At 44.5% G+C, this 17,268-nt stretch overlaps 1 protein-coding gene across 1 annotated transcript in view; it reads right to left on the reverse strand.

Moving 5' to 3' along the window:
* LOC135050869 (uncharacterized) overlaps window positions 1-9,617 on the reverse strand; it is a 187,166-nt gene extending 177,549 nt beyond the window's left edge. The window contains exon 1 of the mRNA XM_063957151.1: window positions 9,493-9,617. Coding sequence (XP_063813221.1) covers window positions 9,493-9,610 — 118 coding nt within the window. The 5' untranslated portion in view covers window positions 9,611-9,617. The remainder of the gene's footprint in view (window positions 1-9,492) is intronic.
* Between the last annotated feature and the right edge of the window lie 7,651 nt (window positions 9,618-17,268).

Consider the following 17,268-nt stretch of genomic DNA (forward strand, 5'->3'; position numbering starts at 1 on the left):
AGTGAAGGTGGTAATGGTGGACACTATATATGCATTTAAAAACGGATTGGATAAATTTCTGACTGAAAAAGATATCCAAGGTTATAGCATTTAAAATATTGACATTTTTAATCTGGGAGGAACATGATTTACAGTTGATAACTAAACATAAAACATTTCTTCAATTGGGACATTATAATGAACTTGGCTTAAGACAGATTACAGGTTGAACCCGATGGGCATTTTGCCTCTTTTCAACCTCATTAACTATGTAAGGCTGTATAATGTCAGTGCATACTGTACAGTTCATAGCCTGCATGCATTGCTTATCCACAGGTAGAAGAAGGTTACATACTTATCTCCAGTATTCGGCAGTTATTACCTACTTAATAATTCCAAACTGCACTAAATTCTGGGCACAGATGCATTCTCATTGCCACCAGGGGGGTCAGTCAGATGTGGTTGTTCTTGCTGCTGCCATTGCTATCTTTTGCCGTATGCAATTGCAGTTATATGCTAATATGGACAGAGGCCAACCTGAGCACTGCATTCGCAATTGTTTGCGTCCAACAGCGTATAATTGCTGACACATCAGTACCATCATCGCAATTGGGTCATGTCAGAGAGTCTCGAGTGCCTCTGAAGACATGCAGGCTGAGCTGCTCTTCCAGGACGCAGAAGGCACTCCTGTAGCAATAAAGATTGCAACTGCTAATTAATGCACACCCACAAAGCGGCATCTGACCGGCCATGATACGCTTGTGTTTACCCGACCACTCCCCATTCCCACCCCCAAATGCTTTCTTCCTGTCACTCACTTTGCGACTCATTCCTCAGCGTGACTGCAATCGCAATTTACTTGCTGCGCATGAGCCCTTAGGCTCAGATGCACGTGCAGCAAGAAAACATCAATTAATGAGCTTCAAGGTGCCTATACAGTACACTTCCCTAGAGTACAATGTTTCACATCTGACCTATCCACACTATATGGTGATACACACTGGCAGGGCCGTAACTAGGTGTATGCAGAAGGTGCATTGCCCACAGCGCATTTGCCTTGTGGGCGCACCTTATACATAAACCCTGAATGACCGCATATCCCCCCCACTGACAGCCGCTCCTCCTGTTTCCACTCCCCTTTTGCCTGGCGACGCACTCCCAAGCTCTGACAAGCAGGAGCCTCTGCCGCATAGTCAGTGGCAGCGCTGGCCACCAGTACATTCCCCGTGTTCTGCACTCTCGCGCAGGCTCGGCCCGGTCCGACACATACACGAGATATGCAGGTGCGTTGAGCACCTGACAGAAGAGTTCGCTGCGTTCGTGCGGCGGGTCATGAAGAGTCGGAGCTGCGTAACAGTGAAGCAAACAAACTGCACTGTCCCCCAGGTCACGGTGCACAAGGAGGCAGCGATAGCGGCGGCGGCCGGAGACTCGGAGTGAGCAGGGGCAGTAGCAAGTAATTCACTGTGAGTACCATAGACAGGCTCGGCCGCATGTACACCGCGCACATCAGCGCTTACAAGGCACAGCACTGACGGCAGGAAATCAGATATACAGTATAAGGCTACACTTAAGTGCTACTCATATATAACACAACGTCCTGGCTCCACTGTCAGGGAAGGCATAGGTTCCCTACACACACAGCAAGGCATGCACTATCTCTCTATGTGATCCTATGGGAACACCACTTCCTTGTAGTTTGTACTGCATTACATATACAGTGCATGGGCCATGTAAGAAACATAGAAACATAGAATTTGTCGGCAGATAAGAACCACTTGGCCCATCTAGTCTGCCCCTTTTTTTTTTTTTTACATTATTTTTATCTCTAACCTTATTTGATCCTTATTTCTTTGTAAGGATATCCTTATGTCTATCCCATGCATGTTTAAATTGCTCTACTGTCTTAGCCTCTACCACCTCTGATGGGAGGCTATTCCACTTGTCCACTACCCTTTCTGCGAAATAATTTTTCCGCAAATTTCCCCTGAACCTCCCCCCCTCCAGTCTCAGTGCATGTCCTCGTGTCCTATTGCTTCTCTTCATTTGGAGAATGTTTCCCTCCTGGACTTTGTTAAAACCCTTGATATATTTGAACGTTTCTATCATGTCCCCCCTTTCCCTTCTCTGCTCCAAACTATACATATTGAGATTTCTTAGTCTTTCTGGGCATGTTTTGTGATGTAGGCCATGCACCATTTTAGTTGCTCTTCTTTGTACAGTCTCTAATGTATTAATATCCTACTGAAGATATGGCCTCCAGAATTGAACACTGTATTCTAGATGAGGCCGTACCAATGATCTATACAGTGGCATTATTACTTCTTTCTTTCTGCTGCTGATTCCTCTCCCAATGCAGCCAAGCATCTGACTAGCCTTCCTCATTGCCTTGTTACATTGCTTACCTGCCTTTAAGTCATCTGAAATAGTGACTCCTAGATCCCTTTCCTCCTCAGTAGTTTCCAGTATAGTGCCATTAATACTATATTTAGCTTTTGGATTTTTGAGACCCAAGTGCATGATTTTGCATTTTTTGGCATTAAACTGTAATTGCCACACTCTTGACCATTCCTCTAGTCTTCCTAGATCCTCAATCATTTGTTTTACCCCACCTGGTGTGTCTACCCTGTTGCATACCTTTGTGTCATCTGCAAAAAGGCATACTTTCCCTTTAATGCCATTTGCAATGTCACCAATAAAGATATTAAAAAGCACTGGTCCAAGTACAGATCCCTGGGGTACTCCACTGGTAACATTTCCCTCCTGTGAATGCACTCCATTTACCACAACTCTCTGTTTTCTATCCTTCAACCAAGATCTTATCCATTCAATAATCCTAATATCCAATCCCAAACTTTCAAGTTTATTTAGCAGTCTGCGATGTGGAACAGTGTCAAAAGCCTTACTAAAGTCTATATAAGCTATATCCATGGCTCCACCTTTATCCATCACTTTAGTCACACAATCAAAAAGGTCAATAAGATTTGTTTGACATGATCTCCCCCCAGTGAATCCATGCTGTTTGGGATCCTGTAAATTGCCGGATTTGAGATAATCTACAACTCTTTCTTTTAAGAGTGTTTCCATCAATTTCCCTACTACTGATGTAAGACTCACTGGTCTGTAGTTGTTTGCCTCTTCCTTGCTTCCACTTTTGTGCAGTGGGACTACGTTTGCTCTTTTCCAGTCCTCTGGAATTACTCCTGTAGCTTATGACTGGTTGAATAATTCTGTCAATGGTGCTACCAGCACCACTTTAAGTTCTTTTAGTATCCTTGGATGTATCCCATCTGGCCCCATAGATTTGTCCACTTTCAGCTTTGAGAGTTCTGTTAGGACCTTCTCCTCTGTAAATGTACTTGTTTCATTTTCCTGAATATCCCTGCAACTTAACTGTGGCCCCTTCCCCTCTCTTTCAGTAGTAAATACTGAGCAAAAATAATCATTAAGATGATCTGCTATTAAATTGTCTCCTTCAACAAGACTCCCAGTGTCCATCTTTAGTTTTATAATTCCGCCTTTTGTTTTTCTCCTTTCGCTTATATATACCTCAAAAAAGTTTTGCCTCCTTTACCCACTGACTGGGCCATTTTCTCCTCAGCTTGTGCCTTTGCACATCTGATCACCTTCTTAGTCTCCTTCTGTCTAACAAGATATATCTCCTTGTCTTCATTGTTTTGTGTCTGCTTATATTTCCTAAAAGCTATCTTTTTTGCTCTCACAATATTTGCTACTTCTTTTGCAAACCACACTGGCTTCCTTTTCCTTGTGTTTTTCCTAACAGTTTTGATACAAAGGTCTGTTGCCTTCAATATTGCACATTTTAATGTTTCCCACCTCTCCTGCACTGCTTCCAAGTTCCTCCACTCTGCCAAAGAATCGCTTACACATTTTCCCATCCCTACAAAATCAGCCTTCCTAAAATCCAACACCTTTGTTTTTGTATGGGACGAGTCAGTCTCTGTCTTAATGCTGAACCATACTGCTTGATGATCACTGGATCCCAGGTTTTCACCCACTTTTACGTCCGATAATCTGTCTCCATTTGTAAGTATTAAGTCTAATATTGCGTCTTTCCGAGTTGGCTCCCTCACCAATTGGTGGAGGGATGCTCCCTGAAGGGAATTTAAAATGTCCCTACTTCTAGTGGAACTAGCAACAGACACCTCCCAGTTTACATCAGGAAGATTAAAGTCTCCCAAGATTATTACCTCTCCTTTTAATGCCATTTTAGTTATGTCCTGAAATAGGTTCTTGTCGAATTCCTCTTCCTGACCTGGTGGCCTGTATATCACACCAATACGAATAATCAACTTTTCCCCTGTTTCTATGGTCACCCAAAGGGCCTCAGTTTTCTTCAATACTTTGTATTAATGTAGTATTTATGTTTTTTTTTTTACATACATTGCTACCCCACCTCCGATTTTTCCAATTCTGTCCTTCCTAAATAAAGTATATCCCGGTATAGCTATGTCCCAGTCATGATTTTCATTGTACCATGACTCTGTAATTGCCACAATGTCTAGATCATCCCTTGTCATTATTACAGTTAGTTCTGGGATTTTATTACCTAAGCTCCTAGCAATTGCACACATAGCTTTTAGAGTTTTGTTTGTGCTTTTTCTGTTCCTAGCTATGTTCTTCTCTCTGCCTATTTTTGTTTGGTTTTGATCTGAATTATCTTCTGTTGCTGTGGATATGCTTCCTATTCCCTTTGCCTGCAGAAACAATACCTCTGTGTTGGGGGAGCAGATTTCTTTATTCCTGTTTGGTTCACTGCCCCCCTTTGTTAGTTTAAATAGTTCTTGATGAAGCATCCAAACTGTTCAGTTAGTATTCTTGTTCCCTTTGAAGATGGGTGCAGGCCGTCACTTTTGTATAAGCTCCTATCTTGCCAGATGGTGTGACTGTGGCCTATAAATCCAAATCTCTCCTCATTGCACCATGTCCTTAGCCAAACATTGAAGTTTCTGATGCAATGAGTTCTGTCTTCCCCTCTGTGTACTGGCAATACTTCTGAAAAAGATACAGTGGTTGCCACCTGCTTCAGAGCAGTCCCTAACTTCCTAAATTCATCTTTTACGGCCATGAGTTCAGCATTTGCCAGGTCATTTGTCCCTAGGTGGACAATGACATCCACCTTCCCATCTTTTCTTGCTGCCTTTACAATTCTTAGCATGCGCTCTTTATCCCTTGGAGCTGTGGCTCCAGGTAAGCACCTTACTTGTTTCTCTACTTCATTTGCATTTTCCAGATGTATTCCTCTAATAATGGAATCTCACAAGAGAAGTGCAGTCCTTTTTGGAGATGCAATTTTCCTGTTCCATTTCCTGTTCCTATAGTTGGTAGAAGTCCCCATATCCTCCTGTTCTGTAGTGCCTCTATTAGTTGTATCTTCCAGCCCTGCAAGAGTAGCATACGAGTTTTGCAGTGTCACCGCTTGCGGGAGGTGTCTGTGTCCCTCTGGAAATCTCTGCCCTTGAGAGCCCACAGTAGTCCAGGCAGAATGTCTTCTGGTGGCTCTCTGAGGCAGTGGAGGCTTCAAAGACACAGACACCCTACAAATCTCAGCATGCAGTTTTGCTATCTCCTCCTTCAGCAGAGAAAATTGCTCACAGATTGGACAGCAGCCGAGTCTCCACGCTACCTCTTTCCAAACAAATGCTTTACATCCATTGCACTGCACAAGGCCAAACATTGTATCAGATGTTAATGATATTGCAAATCTTTGTGTCACTTGGTGTATTATAAAACTCACCTTTTGCTGTACAGGTTGAGTATCCCTTATCCAAAATGCTTGGGACCAGAGGTATTTTGGATATCGGATTTTTCCGTATTTTGGAATAATTGCATACCATAATGAGATATCATGGTGATGGGACCTAAATCTAAGCACAGAATGCATTTATGTTTCATATACACCTTATACACACAGCCTGAAGGTCATTTTAGACAATATTTTTTTATAACTTTGTGCATTAAACAAAGTGTGTGTACATTCACAATTCATTTAGGTTTCATATACACCTTATACACATAGCCTGAAGGTCATTTAATACAATATTTTTAATAACTTTGTGTATTAAACAAAGTTTGTGTACATTGAGCCATCAAAAAACAAAGGTTTCACTATCTCAGTCTCACTCAAAAAAGCCCGTATTTCGGAATATTCCGTATTTCGGAATATTTGGATATGGGATACTCAACCTGTATTCTAACTCACCTGCTACTGTTTCAAACTCACTTAATAAGCCAAGCCTCACTTTATAATGCAAGCCACTCACAATTAAAGGCAGTACTTTTAGGTAGATTCAGTTTTAGAGGCGGCAGCTATCCCCCTACCCACATGTAGTTCCTCAACATTAGAGATGCCCATTAATGATCAAAGAATGCAGCAGCAGCAGCCACTGTAATTGGCGCCGGGGTCCAGCACCACACCACAATACAGACAAGAAACTCTACATAAACTACACCTCTCAGCAGCCGCTGCTGCATGCTGTGATCATTACTGGGCATCCCTGCTAAAAGTGAAACTACCTACTACCCGCTGGTGGCACCTCAGGACGGCGCCCCTCCTCGGCTGGCGCCCCTGGCGAGTGCCATCCTGGCCAATAGGAAGATACACCCCTGATTGTCAGTTTGTGTTAAGTCGTGCATACTAGCTCACCAGTGCACACACATATCAGTGTATTTATACCTATTACCCACTATCTCCCTGTCACCACTGTACTGTGTAAAAGGTGACTCTACCTGACGTAATGTATAAAAGGGGACTCTACCTGGTGTAATATGTAAATAGGAGCTCTGTCTGACGTAATATGTAAAGGTTACTCTACCTGATGTAATGTGTCAAAGGGAGCTCTGCCTGCCATAATGTGTAAAAGGGGCTCTACCTGCTGTAATGTTTAAAAGGGGGCTCTACCTGCCGTAATGTGTAAAAGGGGACTCTACCTGACGTAATATGTAAAAAGGGCATCTACCTGGCGTAATGTGTAAAAGGGGGCTCTACCTAGCATAATGTGTGACAGGAGCTCTACCTGGCGTAATGTTTAAAAGGGGCAGAGGAGGGAATAAAACTCATGTAGACCCCCTCTCCTCTGGGGGCTTCTCCAGCAGCAGAGGTGGCATGATGCAAGCAGGAGACCCTGGTGCAAATGCCTTCCCTGCAGCTCCTGGCTGTCTGAATATGCACACTTTTCCCAGCAGTGCATTGCTGGAGGTGGACAATACAGCAGTGTCGCATGTCGCATGTCGGGCTTTGAATTACAGTACACCTGGGATTCCGGAGTTGGCTCTGCTGGGTGGCTATACACAGTATATACAGTATATGTATATAAATAATGTATATATGTATAATGTATTTATATGTATATATTCATATTTTTAATTATTACGTTTTTGGGAAATCATTAACTTTGATACAGCTGCCCCGTTCCGACTCCAGTCCATATATACCACCAGGACTGCGTCACAGACACAAGACCCAAATGCTGATAAGAGAAAGGGAAGAGACTAGGTGCTGCGATTCATATGCATTACCTGCTCACAGGTCAGTGGGAGTCTAAATTAAAAAAGGAGAGCCTCCCGCTGGATACAGGATGGTAGGCAAGAATGCATCACCACCTCTATAGCCTGAATACATGACATAGATATTATGGGTCCTTCTTCTCTGAAGCTGAGAATTCATATGTAAATTGCTGCATGCACAGAGGTGTCTCAGAGGTGCACAACATAAGGAAACTAATTGGTGAACCACTATTTGCAACTGAAGACTGTTGTACTCTGAATACAAACAAAGAAAAGAAAGAAGACTTTTTGTTTGGCGCACTCATGAAAAAAGAAAGAAAGGAGAGTCTGTAATATTGTCAAAATATAAAATTACCTTGTATTCAATCGGTTTAAAATATAGGGGCCTATTTATCACCATCCGCATCCAGGATGCGGATGACAGGTGATAAAATTGCCCAAACTCGCACTGTGATAATTGATTACATCACAGGGATGTATCAATTATCGCGTGCAGGGACAGAGCTTGCGGTCAAGCTCTGTCCCTGTGATAATACTCCGCAGCATCATCGGGGTATTTTTCGGAAAAAATACCCTGATGTCCTGCTGCGCATGCGCCGACCCCGCCAACATCGCCGATACCGCTGCCGCCCGGTCGACCCCCCCGTGCGACTACCCCCGCGTGCCACGGACCTCCCCCAAAAAGATCAATATACTCACCAGTCCAGGGAGCCGGTCCGCGCTGCTTCTGCTGGGCTGCCCGGCACCGGATCCTGTGCGCTGCGGTGACCCCTGGTGCTGTAAAGTGTGCTGCCGCTTTGCAGCATCACTTTACTGCAGTGGGGTCACATTGCAGCACATGGGGGACCCGGCGCCCGGCAGCGCTCACTGGAGCAGTGGACACTGGCTCCCTGGACAGGTGAGTATGTTTTGGGTTTTTTTTTACTTTTTTCTTTTACTTTTTACACTGTGATCAGCTTGTGTGTTCATCGGACACACATAGCTGATCACTCTGCCGGGTCCCCGCTCAGCTTTCTCTCCAGGGGCAGAGTAAGCTGGGCAAATGCCCCATTATCGCAGTGCTGCCCTGTGAATACGCCAGTCTGAGCTGGCAAGATTATAACAGGGCACACTGCAGTATTTTGTAATAATTTTTTTTTGCAAATTTGGCCACATCACATTTCCCATTATATGTATGGGAAATGCGATGTGGGTTACTAAAAAAAAGTGAATTAAAGGGTTTGGAGCAGTTTTTCAAGTAAAAATAATGTTAATAAATAGACCCCATAGTCTCCTAAAGAAAAAGATTAAAAATGAACTGATGAATATTAGTATAGATAAATGTGCGGCAGGGATAGCGGGAATGTAGGTGTCATATTATTGGTTCTCAATTTGACTTCTGACAGCGCACCTCTGGGCAATATTAGGTAAAACTACCACAGATATTCACATTCTTAATCATCTATCTAAGTAAGACTAATCAAGTTTTGAACCTCTATAAACTCATATGCACCGAGGTGCTCTGTCAGAAGTCCAATTGAGGCCCAATAATATGACACCTACATTCCCACTATCCCTGCCGCACATGTATCTATACTGATATTCATCAGTTAATTTTTAATCTTTTTCTTTAGGAGTCTATAATTTAAACCAATTGAATAAAAGGTAATGTTTATATTTCTACAATATTAGACTCACACAAAGATATTTTCTCCTTTCTTTCTTTTTTCATGAGTGCGCCAAACAAAAAGTCTTGTTTCTTTTCTTTGTTTGTATTTCAAGTTAAATATTGACTTTTCGGTGCACCGCCAGCCGGACTAATAAGGACAGCCTAGTCATATAATTTTACGAATGCTGGTTTCTTATCTCATGTACTTGGTCACTTTATGACACACCTCTTTGTTGACTAGTGCGGGGTCACACCCACTTTTCTAGTATCGACTCTTCTACTCTGCAGTTAAGAAAGATAATTTTTGGGGACTAATTAAACAGTCAGCATTCACTTACTTTTTGAGAACTGAGTTCTGCAAACGCAAACCATAACAAGGCTGATTATCCCGGCAAAGAGGATAATGCCTCCGAAAACCAGAAGCCAGAAATACTGCCTGTACCAAGGCTGGTCCATTAGTGTTCACAAGCTGTGGGAGACATAAGACAATGATCAGATATACAGTAACCAGAGGCAGGGTGAGGCTAGCGATCATCTGCCAATGTTTGGAATAGGGTTATACTATTTGCGTTGCGTACTTGTGTTTTATTAATTTCATAAAACAAATGCCATTACAGTAGAGATGAGCGCCTGAAATTTTTCGGGTTTTGTGTTTTGGTTTTGGGTTCGGTTCCGCGGCCGTGTTTTGGGTTCGAACGCGTTTTGGCAAAACCTCACCGAATTTTTTTTGTCGGATTCGGGTGTGTTTTGGATTCGGGTGTTTTTTTCAAAAAACACTAAAAAACAGCTTAAATCATAGAATTTGGGGGTCATTTTGATCCCAAAGTATTATTAACCTCAAAAACCATAATTTACACTAATTTTCAGTCTATTCTGAATACCTCACACCTCACAATATTATTTTTAGTCCTAAAATTTGCACCGAGGTCGCTGTGTGAGTAAGATAAGCGACCCTAGTGGCCGACACAAACACCGGGCCCATCTAGGAGTGGCACTGCAGTGTCACGCAGGATGTCCCTTCCAAAAAACCCTCCCCAAACAGCACATGACGCAAAGAAAAAAAGAGGCGCAATGAGGTAGCTGTGTGAGTAAGATTAGCGACCCTAGTGGCCGACACAAACACCGGGCCCATCTAGGAGTGGCACTGCAGTGTCACGCAGGATGGCCCTTCCAAAAAACCCTCCCCAAACAGCACATGACGCAAAGAAAAAAAGAGGCGCAATGAGGTAGCTGTGTGAGTAAGATTAGCGACCCTAGTGGCCGACACAAACACCGGGCCCATCTAGGAGTGGCACTGCAGTGTCACGCAGGATGTCCCTTCCAAAAAACCCTCCCCAAACAGCACATGACGCAAAGAAAAAAAGAGGCGCAATGAGGTAGCTGTGTGAGTAAGATTAGCGACCCTAGTGGCCGACACAAACACCGGGCCCATCTAGGAGTGGCACTGCAGTGTCACGCAGGATGTCCCTTCCAAAAAACCCTCCCCAAACAGCACATGACGCAAAGAAAAAAAGAGGCGCAATGAGGTAGCTGACTGTGTGAGTAAGATTAGCGACCCTAGTGGCCGACACAAACACCGGGCCCATTTAGGAGTGGCACTGCAGTGTCACGCAGGATGTCCCTTCCAAAAAACCCTCCCCAATCAGCACATGATGCAAAGAAAAAGAAAAGAAAAAAGAGGTGCAAGATGGAATTGTCCTTGGGCCCTCCCACCCACCCTTATGTTGTATAAACAAAACAGGACATGCACACTTTAACCAACCCATCATTTCAGTGACAGGGTCTGCCACACGACTGTGACTGATATGACGGGTTGGTTTGGACCCCCCCAAAAAAGAAGCAATTAATCTCTCCTTGCACAAACTGGCTCTACAGAGGCAAGATGTCCACCTCATCATCACCCTCCGATATATCACCGTGTACATCCCCCTCCTCACAGATTATCAAATCGTCCCCACTGGAATCCACCATCTCAGCTCCCTGTGTACTTTGTGGAGGCAATTGCTGCTGGTCAATGTCTCCGCGGAGGAATTGATTATAATTCATTTTAATGAACATCATCTTCTCCACATTTTCTGGATGTAACCTCGTACGCCGATTGCTGACAAGGTGAGCGGCGGCACTAAACACTCTTTCGGAGTACACACTTGTGGGAGGGCAACTTAGGTAGAATAAAGCCAGTTTGTGCAAGGGCCTCCAAATTGCCTCTTTTTCCTGCCAGTATAAGTACGGACTGTGTGACGTGCCTACTTGGATGCGGTCACTCATATAATCCTCCACCATTCTATCAATGTTGAGAGAATCATATGCAGTGACAGTAGACGACATGTCCGTAATCGTTGTCAGGTCCTTCAGTCCGGACCAGATGTCAGCATCAGCAGTCGCTCCAGACTGCCCTGCATCACCGCCAGCGGGTGGGCTCGGAATTCTGAGCCTTTTCCTCGCACCCCCAGTTGCGGGAGAATGTGAAGGAGGAGATGTTGACAGGTCGCGTTCCGCTTGACTTGACAATTTTGTCACCAGCAGGTCTTTCAACCCCAGCAGACTTGTGTCTGCCGGAAAGAGAGATCCAAGGTAGGCTTTAAATCTAGGATCGAGCACGGTGGCCAAAATGTAGTGCTCTGATTTCAACAGATTGACCACCCGTGAATCCTTGTTAAGCGAATTAAGGGCTCCATCCACAAGTCCCACATGCCTAGCGGAATCGCTCCGTGTTAGCTCCTCCTTCAATGTCTCCAGCTTCTTCTGCAAAAGCCTGATGAGGGGAATGACCTGACTCAGGCTGGCAGTGTCTGAACTGACTTCACGTGTGGCAAGTTCAAAGGGCATCAGAACCTTGCACAACGTTGAAATCATTCTCCACTGCGCTTGAGACTGGTGCATTCCACCTACTATATCGTGCTCAATTGTATAGGCTTGAATGGCCTTTTGCTGCTCCTCCAACCTCTGAAGCATATAGAGGGTTGAATTCCACCTCGTTACCACTTCTTGCTTCAGATGATGGCAGGGCAGGTTCAGTAGTTTTTGGTGGTGCTCCAGTCTTCTGTACGTGGTGCCTGTACGCCGAAAGTGTCCCGCAATTCTTCTGGCCACCGACAGCATCTCTTGCACGCCCCTGTCGTTTTTTAAAAAATTCTGCACCACCAAATTCAAGGTATGTGCAAAACATGGGACGTGCTGGAATTTGCCCATATTTAATGCACACACAATATTGCTGGCGTTGTCCGATGCCACAAATCCACAGGAGAGTCCAATTGGGGTAAGCCATTCCGCGATGATCTTCCTCAGTTGCCGTAAGAGGTTTTCAGCTGTGTGCGTATTCTGGAAAGCGGTGATACAAAGCGTAGCCTGCCTAGGAAAGAGTTGGCGTTTGCGAGATGCTGCTACTGGTGCCGCCGCTGCTGTTCTTGCGGCGGGAGTCCATACATCTACCCAGTGGGCTGTCACAGTCATATAGTCCTGACCCTGCCCTGCTCCACTTGTCCACATGTCCGTGGTTAAGTGGACATTGGGTACAACTGCATTTTTTAGGACACTGGTGAGTCTTTTTCTGACGTCCGTGTACATTCTCGGTATCGCCTGCCTAGAGAAGTGGAACCTAGATGGTATTTGGTAACGGGGGCACACTGCCTCAATAAATTGTCTAGTTCCCTGTGAACTAACGGCGGATACCGGACGCACGTCTAACACCAACATAGTTGTCAAGGCCTCAGTTATCCGCTTTGCAGTAGGATGACTGCTGTGATATTTCATCTTCCTCGCAAAGGACTGTTGAACAGTCAATTGCTTACTGGAAGTAGTACAAGTGGGCTTACGACTTCCCCTCTGGGATGACCATCGACTCCCAGCGGCAACAACAGCAGCGCCAGCAGCAGTAGGCGTTACACGCAAGGATGCATCGGAGGAATCCCAGGCAGGAGAGGACTCGTCAGAATTGCCAGTGACATGGCCTGCAGGACTATTGGCATTCCTGGGGAAGGAGGAAATTGACACTGAGGGAGTTGGTGGGGTGGTTTGCGTGAGCTTGGTTACAAGAGGAAGGGATTTACTGGTCAGTGGACTGCTTCCGCTGTCACCCAAAGTTTTTGAACTTGTCACTGACTTATTATGAATGCGCTGCAGGTGACGTATAAGGGAGGATGTTCCGAGGTGGTTAACGTCCTTACCCCTACTTATTACAGCTTGACAAAGGGAACACACGGCTTGACACCTGTTGTCCGCATTTCTGGTGAAATACCTCCACACCGAAGAGCTGATTTTTTTGGTATTTTCACCTGGCATGTCAACGGCCATATTCCTCCCACGGACAACAGGTGTCTCCCCGGGTGCCTGACTTAAACAAACCACCTCACCATCAGAATCCTCCTGGTCAATTTCCTCCCCAGCGCCAGCAACACCCATATCCTCCTCATCCTGGTGTACTTCAACACTGACATCTTCAATCTGACTATCAGGAACTGGACTGCGGGTGCTCCTTCCAGCACTTGCAGGGGGCGTGCAAATGGTGGAAGGCGCATGCTCTTCACGTCCAGTGTTGGGAAGGTCAGGCATCGCAACCGACACAATTGGACTCTCCTTGTGGATTTGGGATTTCGAAGAATGCACAGTTCTTTGCTGTGCTGCTTTTGCCAGCTTGAGTCTTTTCATTTTTCTAGCGAGAGGCTGAGTGCTTCCATCCTCATGTGAAGCTGAACCACTAGCCATGAACATAGGCCAGGGCCTCAGCCGTTCCTTGCCACTCCTTGTGGTAAATGGCATATTGGCAAGTTTACGCTTCTCCTCCGACAATTTTATTTTAGGTTTTGGAGTCCTTTTTTTTCTGATATTTGGTGTTTTGGATTTGACATGCTCTGTACTATGACATTGGGCATCGGCCTTGGCAGACGACGTTGCTGGCATTTCATCGTCTCGGCCATGACTAGTGGCAGCAGCTTCAGCACGAGGTGGAAGTGGATCTTGATCTTTCCCTAATTTTGGAACCTCAACATTTTTGTTCTCCATATTTTAATAGGCACAACTAAAAGGCACCTCAGGTAAACAATGGAGATGGATACTAGTATACAATTATGGACTGCCTGCCAACTGCAGACACAGAGGTAGCCACAGCCGTGAACTACCGTACTGTACTGTGTCTGCAGCTAATATAGACTGGTTGATAAAGAGAAGATGTCTATGTAACTATGTATGTATAAAGAAGACTGAAAAAAATCCACGGTTAGGTGGTATACAATTATGGACGGACTGCCTGCCGAGTGCAGACACAGAGGTAGCCACAGCCGTGAACTACCGTACTGTACTGTGTCTGCAGCTAATATAGACTGGTTGATAAAGAGAAGATGTCTATGTAACTATGTATGTATAAAGAAGACTGAAAAAAATCCACGGTTAGGTGGTATACAATTATGGACGGACTGCCTGCCGAGTGCAGACACAGAGGTAGCCACAGCCGTGAACTACCGTACTGTACTGTGTCTGCAGCTAATATAGACTGGTTGATAAAGAGAAGATGTCTATGTAACTATGTATGTATAAAGAAGAATGAAAAAAATCCACGGTTAGGTGGTATACAATTATGGACGGACTGCCTGCCGAGTGCAGACACAGAGGTAGCCACAGCCGTGAACTACCGTACTGTACTGTGTCTGCAGCTAATATAGACTGGTTGATAAAGAGAAGATGTCTATGTAACTATGTATGTATAAAGAAGAATGAAAAAAAACCACGGTTAGGTGGTATACAATTATGGACGGACTGCCTGCCGAGTGCAGACACAGAGGTAGCCACAGCCGTGAACTACCGTACTGTACTGTGTCTGCAGCTAATATAGACTGGTTGATAAAGAGAAGATGTCTATGTAACTATGTATGTATAAAGAAGAATGAAAAAAATCCACGGTTAGGTGGTATTACAATTATGGACGGACTGCCTGCCGAGTGCAGAGACACAGAGGTAGCCACAGCCGTGAACTACCGTACTGTGTCTGCTGCGACTGGATGATAAATGATATAAAAAATATATATATATCACTACTGCAGCCGGACAGGTATATATTATATATTATATAATGACGGACCTGCTGGACACTGTCTGTCAGCAGAATGAGTTTTATTTTTATAGAATAAAAAAAAAAAAAACACACAAGTGAAGTCACACGACGAGTGTTTAACTTTTTCAGGCAATCACAATATAAGTATACTACTAACTATACTGGTGGTCAGTGTGGTCAGGTCACTGGTCAGTCACACTGGCAGTGGCACTCCTGCAGCAAAAGTGTGCACTGTTTAATTTTAATATAATATGTACTCCTGGCTCCTGCTATAACCTATAACTGGCACTGCAGTAGTGCTCCCCAGTCTCCCCCACAATTATAAGCTGTGTGAGCTGAGCAGTCAGACAGATATATAATATATATAGATGATGCAGCACACTGGCCTGAGCCTGAGCAGTGCACTGCACAGTGCACACAGATATGGTATGTGACTGACTGAGTCACTGTGTGTATCGCTTTTTTCAGGCAGAGAACGGATATATTAAATAAACTGCACTGTGTGTCTGGTGGTCACTCACTATATAATATATTATGTACTCCTGGCTCCTGCTATAACCTATAACTGGCACTGCAGTAGTGCTCCCCAGTCTCCCCCACAATTATAAGCTGTGTGAGCTGAGCAGTCAGACAGATATATATAATATTATATATAGATAATAGATGATGCAGCACACTGGCCTGAGCCTGAGCAGTGCACACAGATATGGTATGTGACTGACTGAGTCACTGTGTGTATCGCTTTTTTCAGGCAGAGAACGGATATATTAAATAAACTGCACTGTGTGTCTGGTGGTCACTCACTATATAATATATTATGTACTCCTGGCTCCTGCTATAACCTATAACTGGCACTGCAGTAGTGCTCCCCAGTCTCCCCCACAATTATAAGCTGTGTGAGCTGAGCAGTCAGACAGATATATATAATATTATATATAGATAATAGATGATGCAGCACACTGGCCTGAGCCTGAGCAGTGCACACAGATATGGTATGTGACTGACTGAGTCACTGTGTGTATCGCTTTTTTCAGGCAGAGAACGGATATATTAAATAAACTGCACTGTGTGTCTGGTGGTCACTCACTATATAATATATTATGTACTCCTGGCTCCTGCTATAACCTATAACTGGCACTGCAGTAGTGCTCCCCAGTCTCCCCCACAATTATAAGCTGTGTGAGCTGAGCAGTCAGACAGATATATATAATATTATATATAGATAATAGATGATGCAGCACACTGGCCTGAGCCTGAGCAGTGCACACAGATATGGTATGTGACTGACTGAGTCACTGTGTGTATCGCTTTTTTCAGGCAGAGAACGGATATATTAAATAAACTGCACTGTGTGTCTGGTGGTCACTCACTATATAATATATTATGTACTCCTGGCTCCTGCTATAACCTATAACTGGCACTGCAGTAGTGCTCCCCAGTCTCCCCCACAATTATAAGCTGTGTGAGCTGAGCAGTCAGACAGATATATATAATATTATATATAGATAATAGATGATGCAGCACACTGGCCTGAGCCTGAGCAGTGCACACAGATATGGTATGTGACTGAGTCACTGTGTGCTGTGTATCGCTTTTTTCAGGCAGAGAACGGATTATAAAGTAAACTGCACTGTCCTCACTAGTAAACTCTCTCCACTCAGTCTCTACACTTCTACAGTAACAGTACTCCTCCTAGTCAGCTCCAGTAAATCTCTCTCAGTCTCTTATAATCTAAATGGAGAGGACGCCAGCCACGTCCTCTCCCTATCAATCTCAATGCACGTGTGAAAATGGCGGCGACGCGCGGCTCCTTATATAGAATCCGAGTCTCGCGAGAATCCGACAGCGTCATGATGACGTTCGGGCGCGCTCGGGTTAACCGAGCAAGGCGGGAAGATCCGAGTCTGCTCGGACCCGTGAAAAAAACCATGAAGTTCTGGCGGGTTCGGATTCAGAGAAACCGAACCCGCTCATCTCTACATTACAGTATCTGTAATTTACATACCAGTTGATTTTAGTCACATGATTAATTATATGAGGTAAATTATGTTATCTACAGTATAACCAA

This window comes from Pseudophryne corroboree, chromosome 2, assembly GCF_028390025.1.
Source record: "Pseudophryne corroboree isolate aPseCor3 chromosome 2, aPseCor3.hap2, whole genome shotgun sequence".
Lineage (NCBI taxonomy): Eukaryota > Metazoa > Chordata > Amphibia > Anura > Myobatrachidae > Pseudophryne > Pseudophryne corroboree.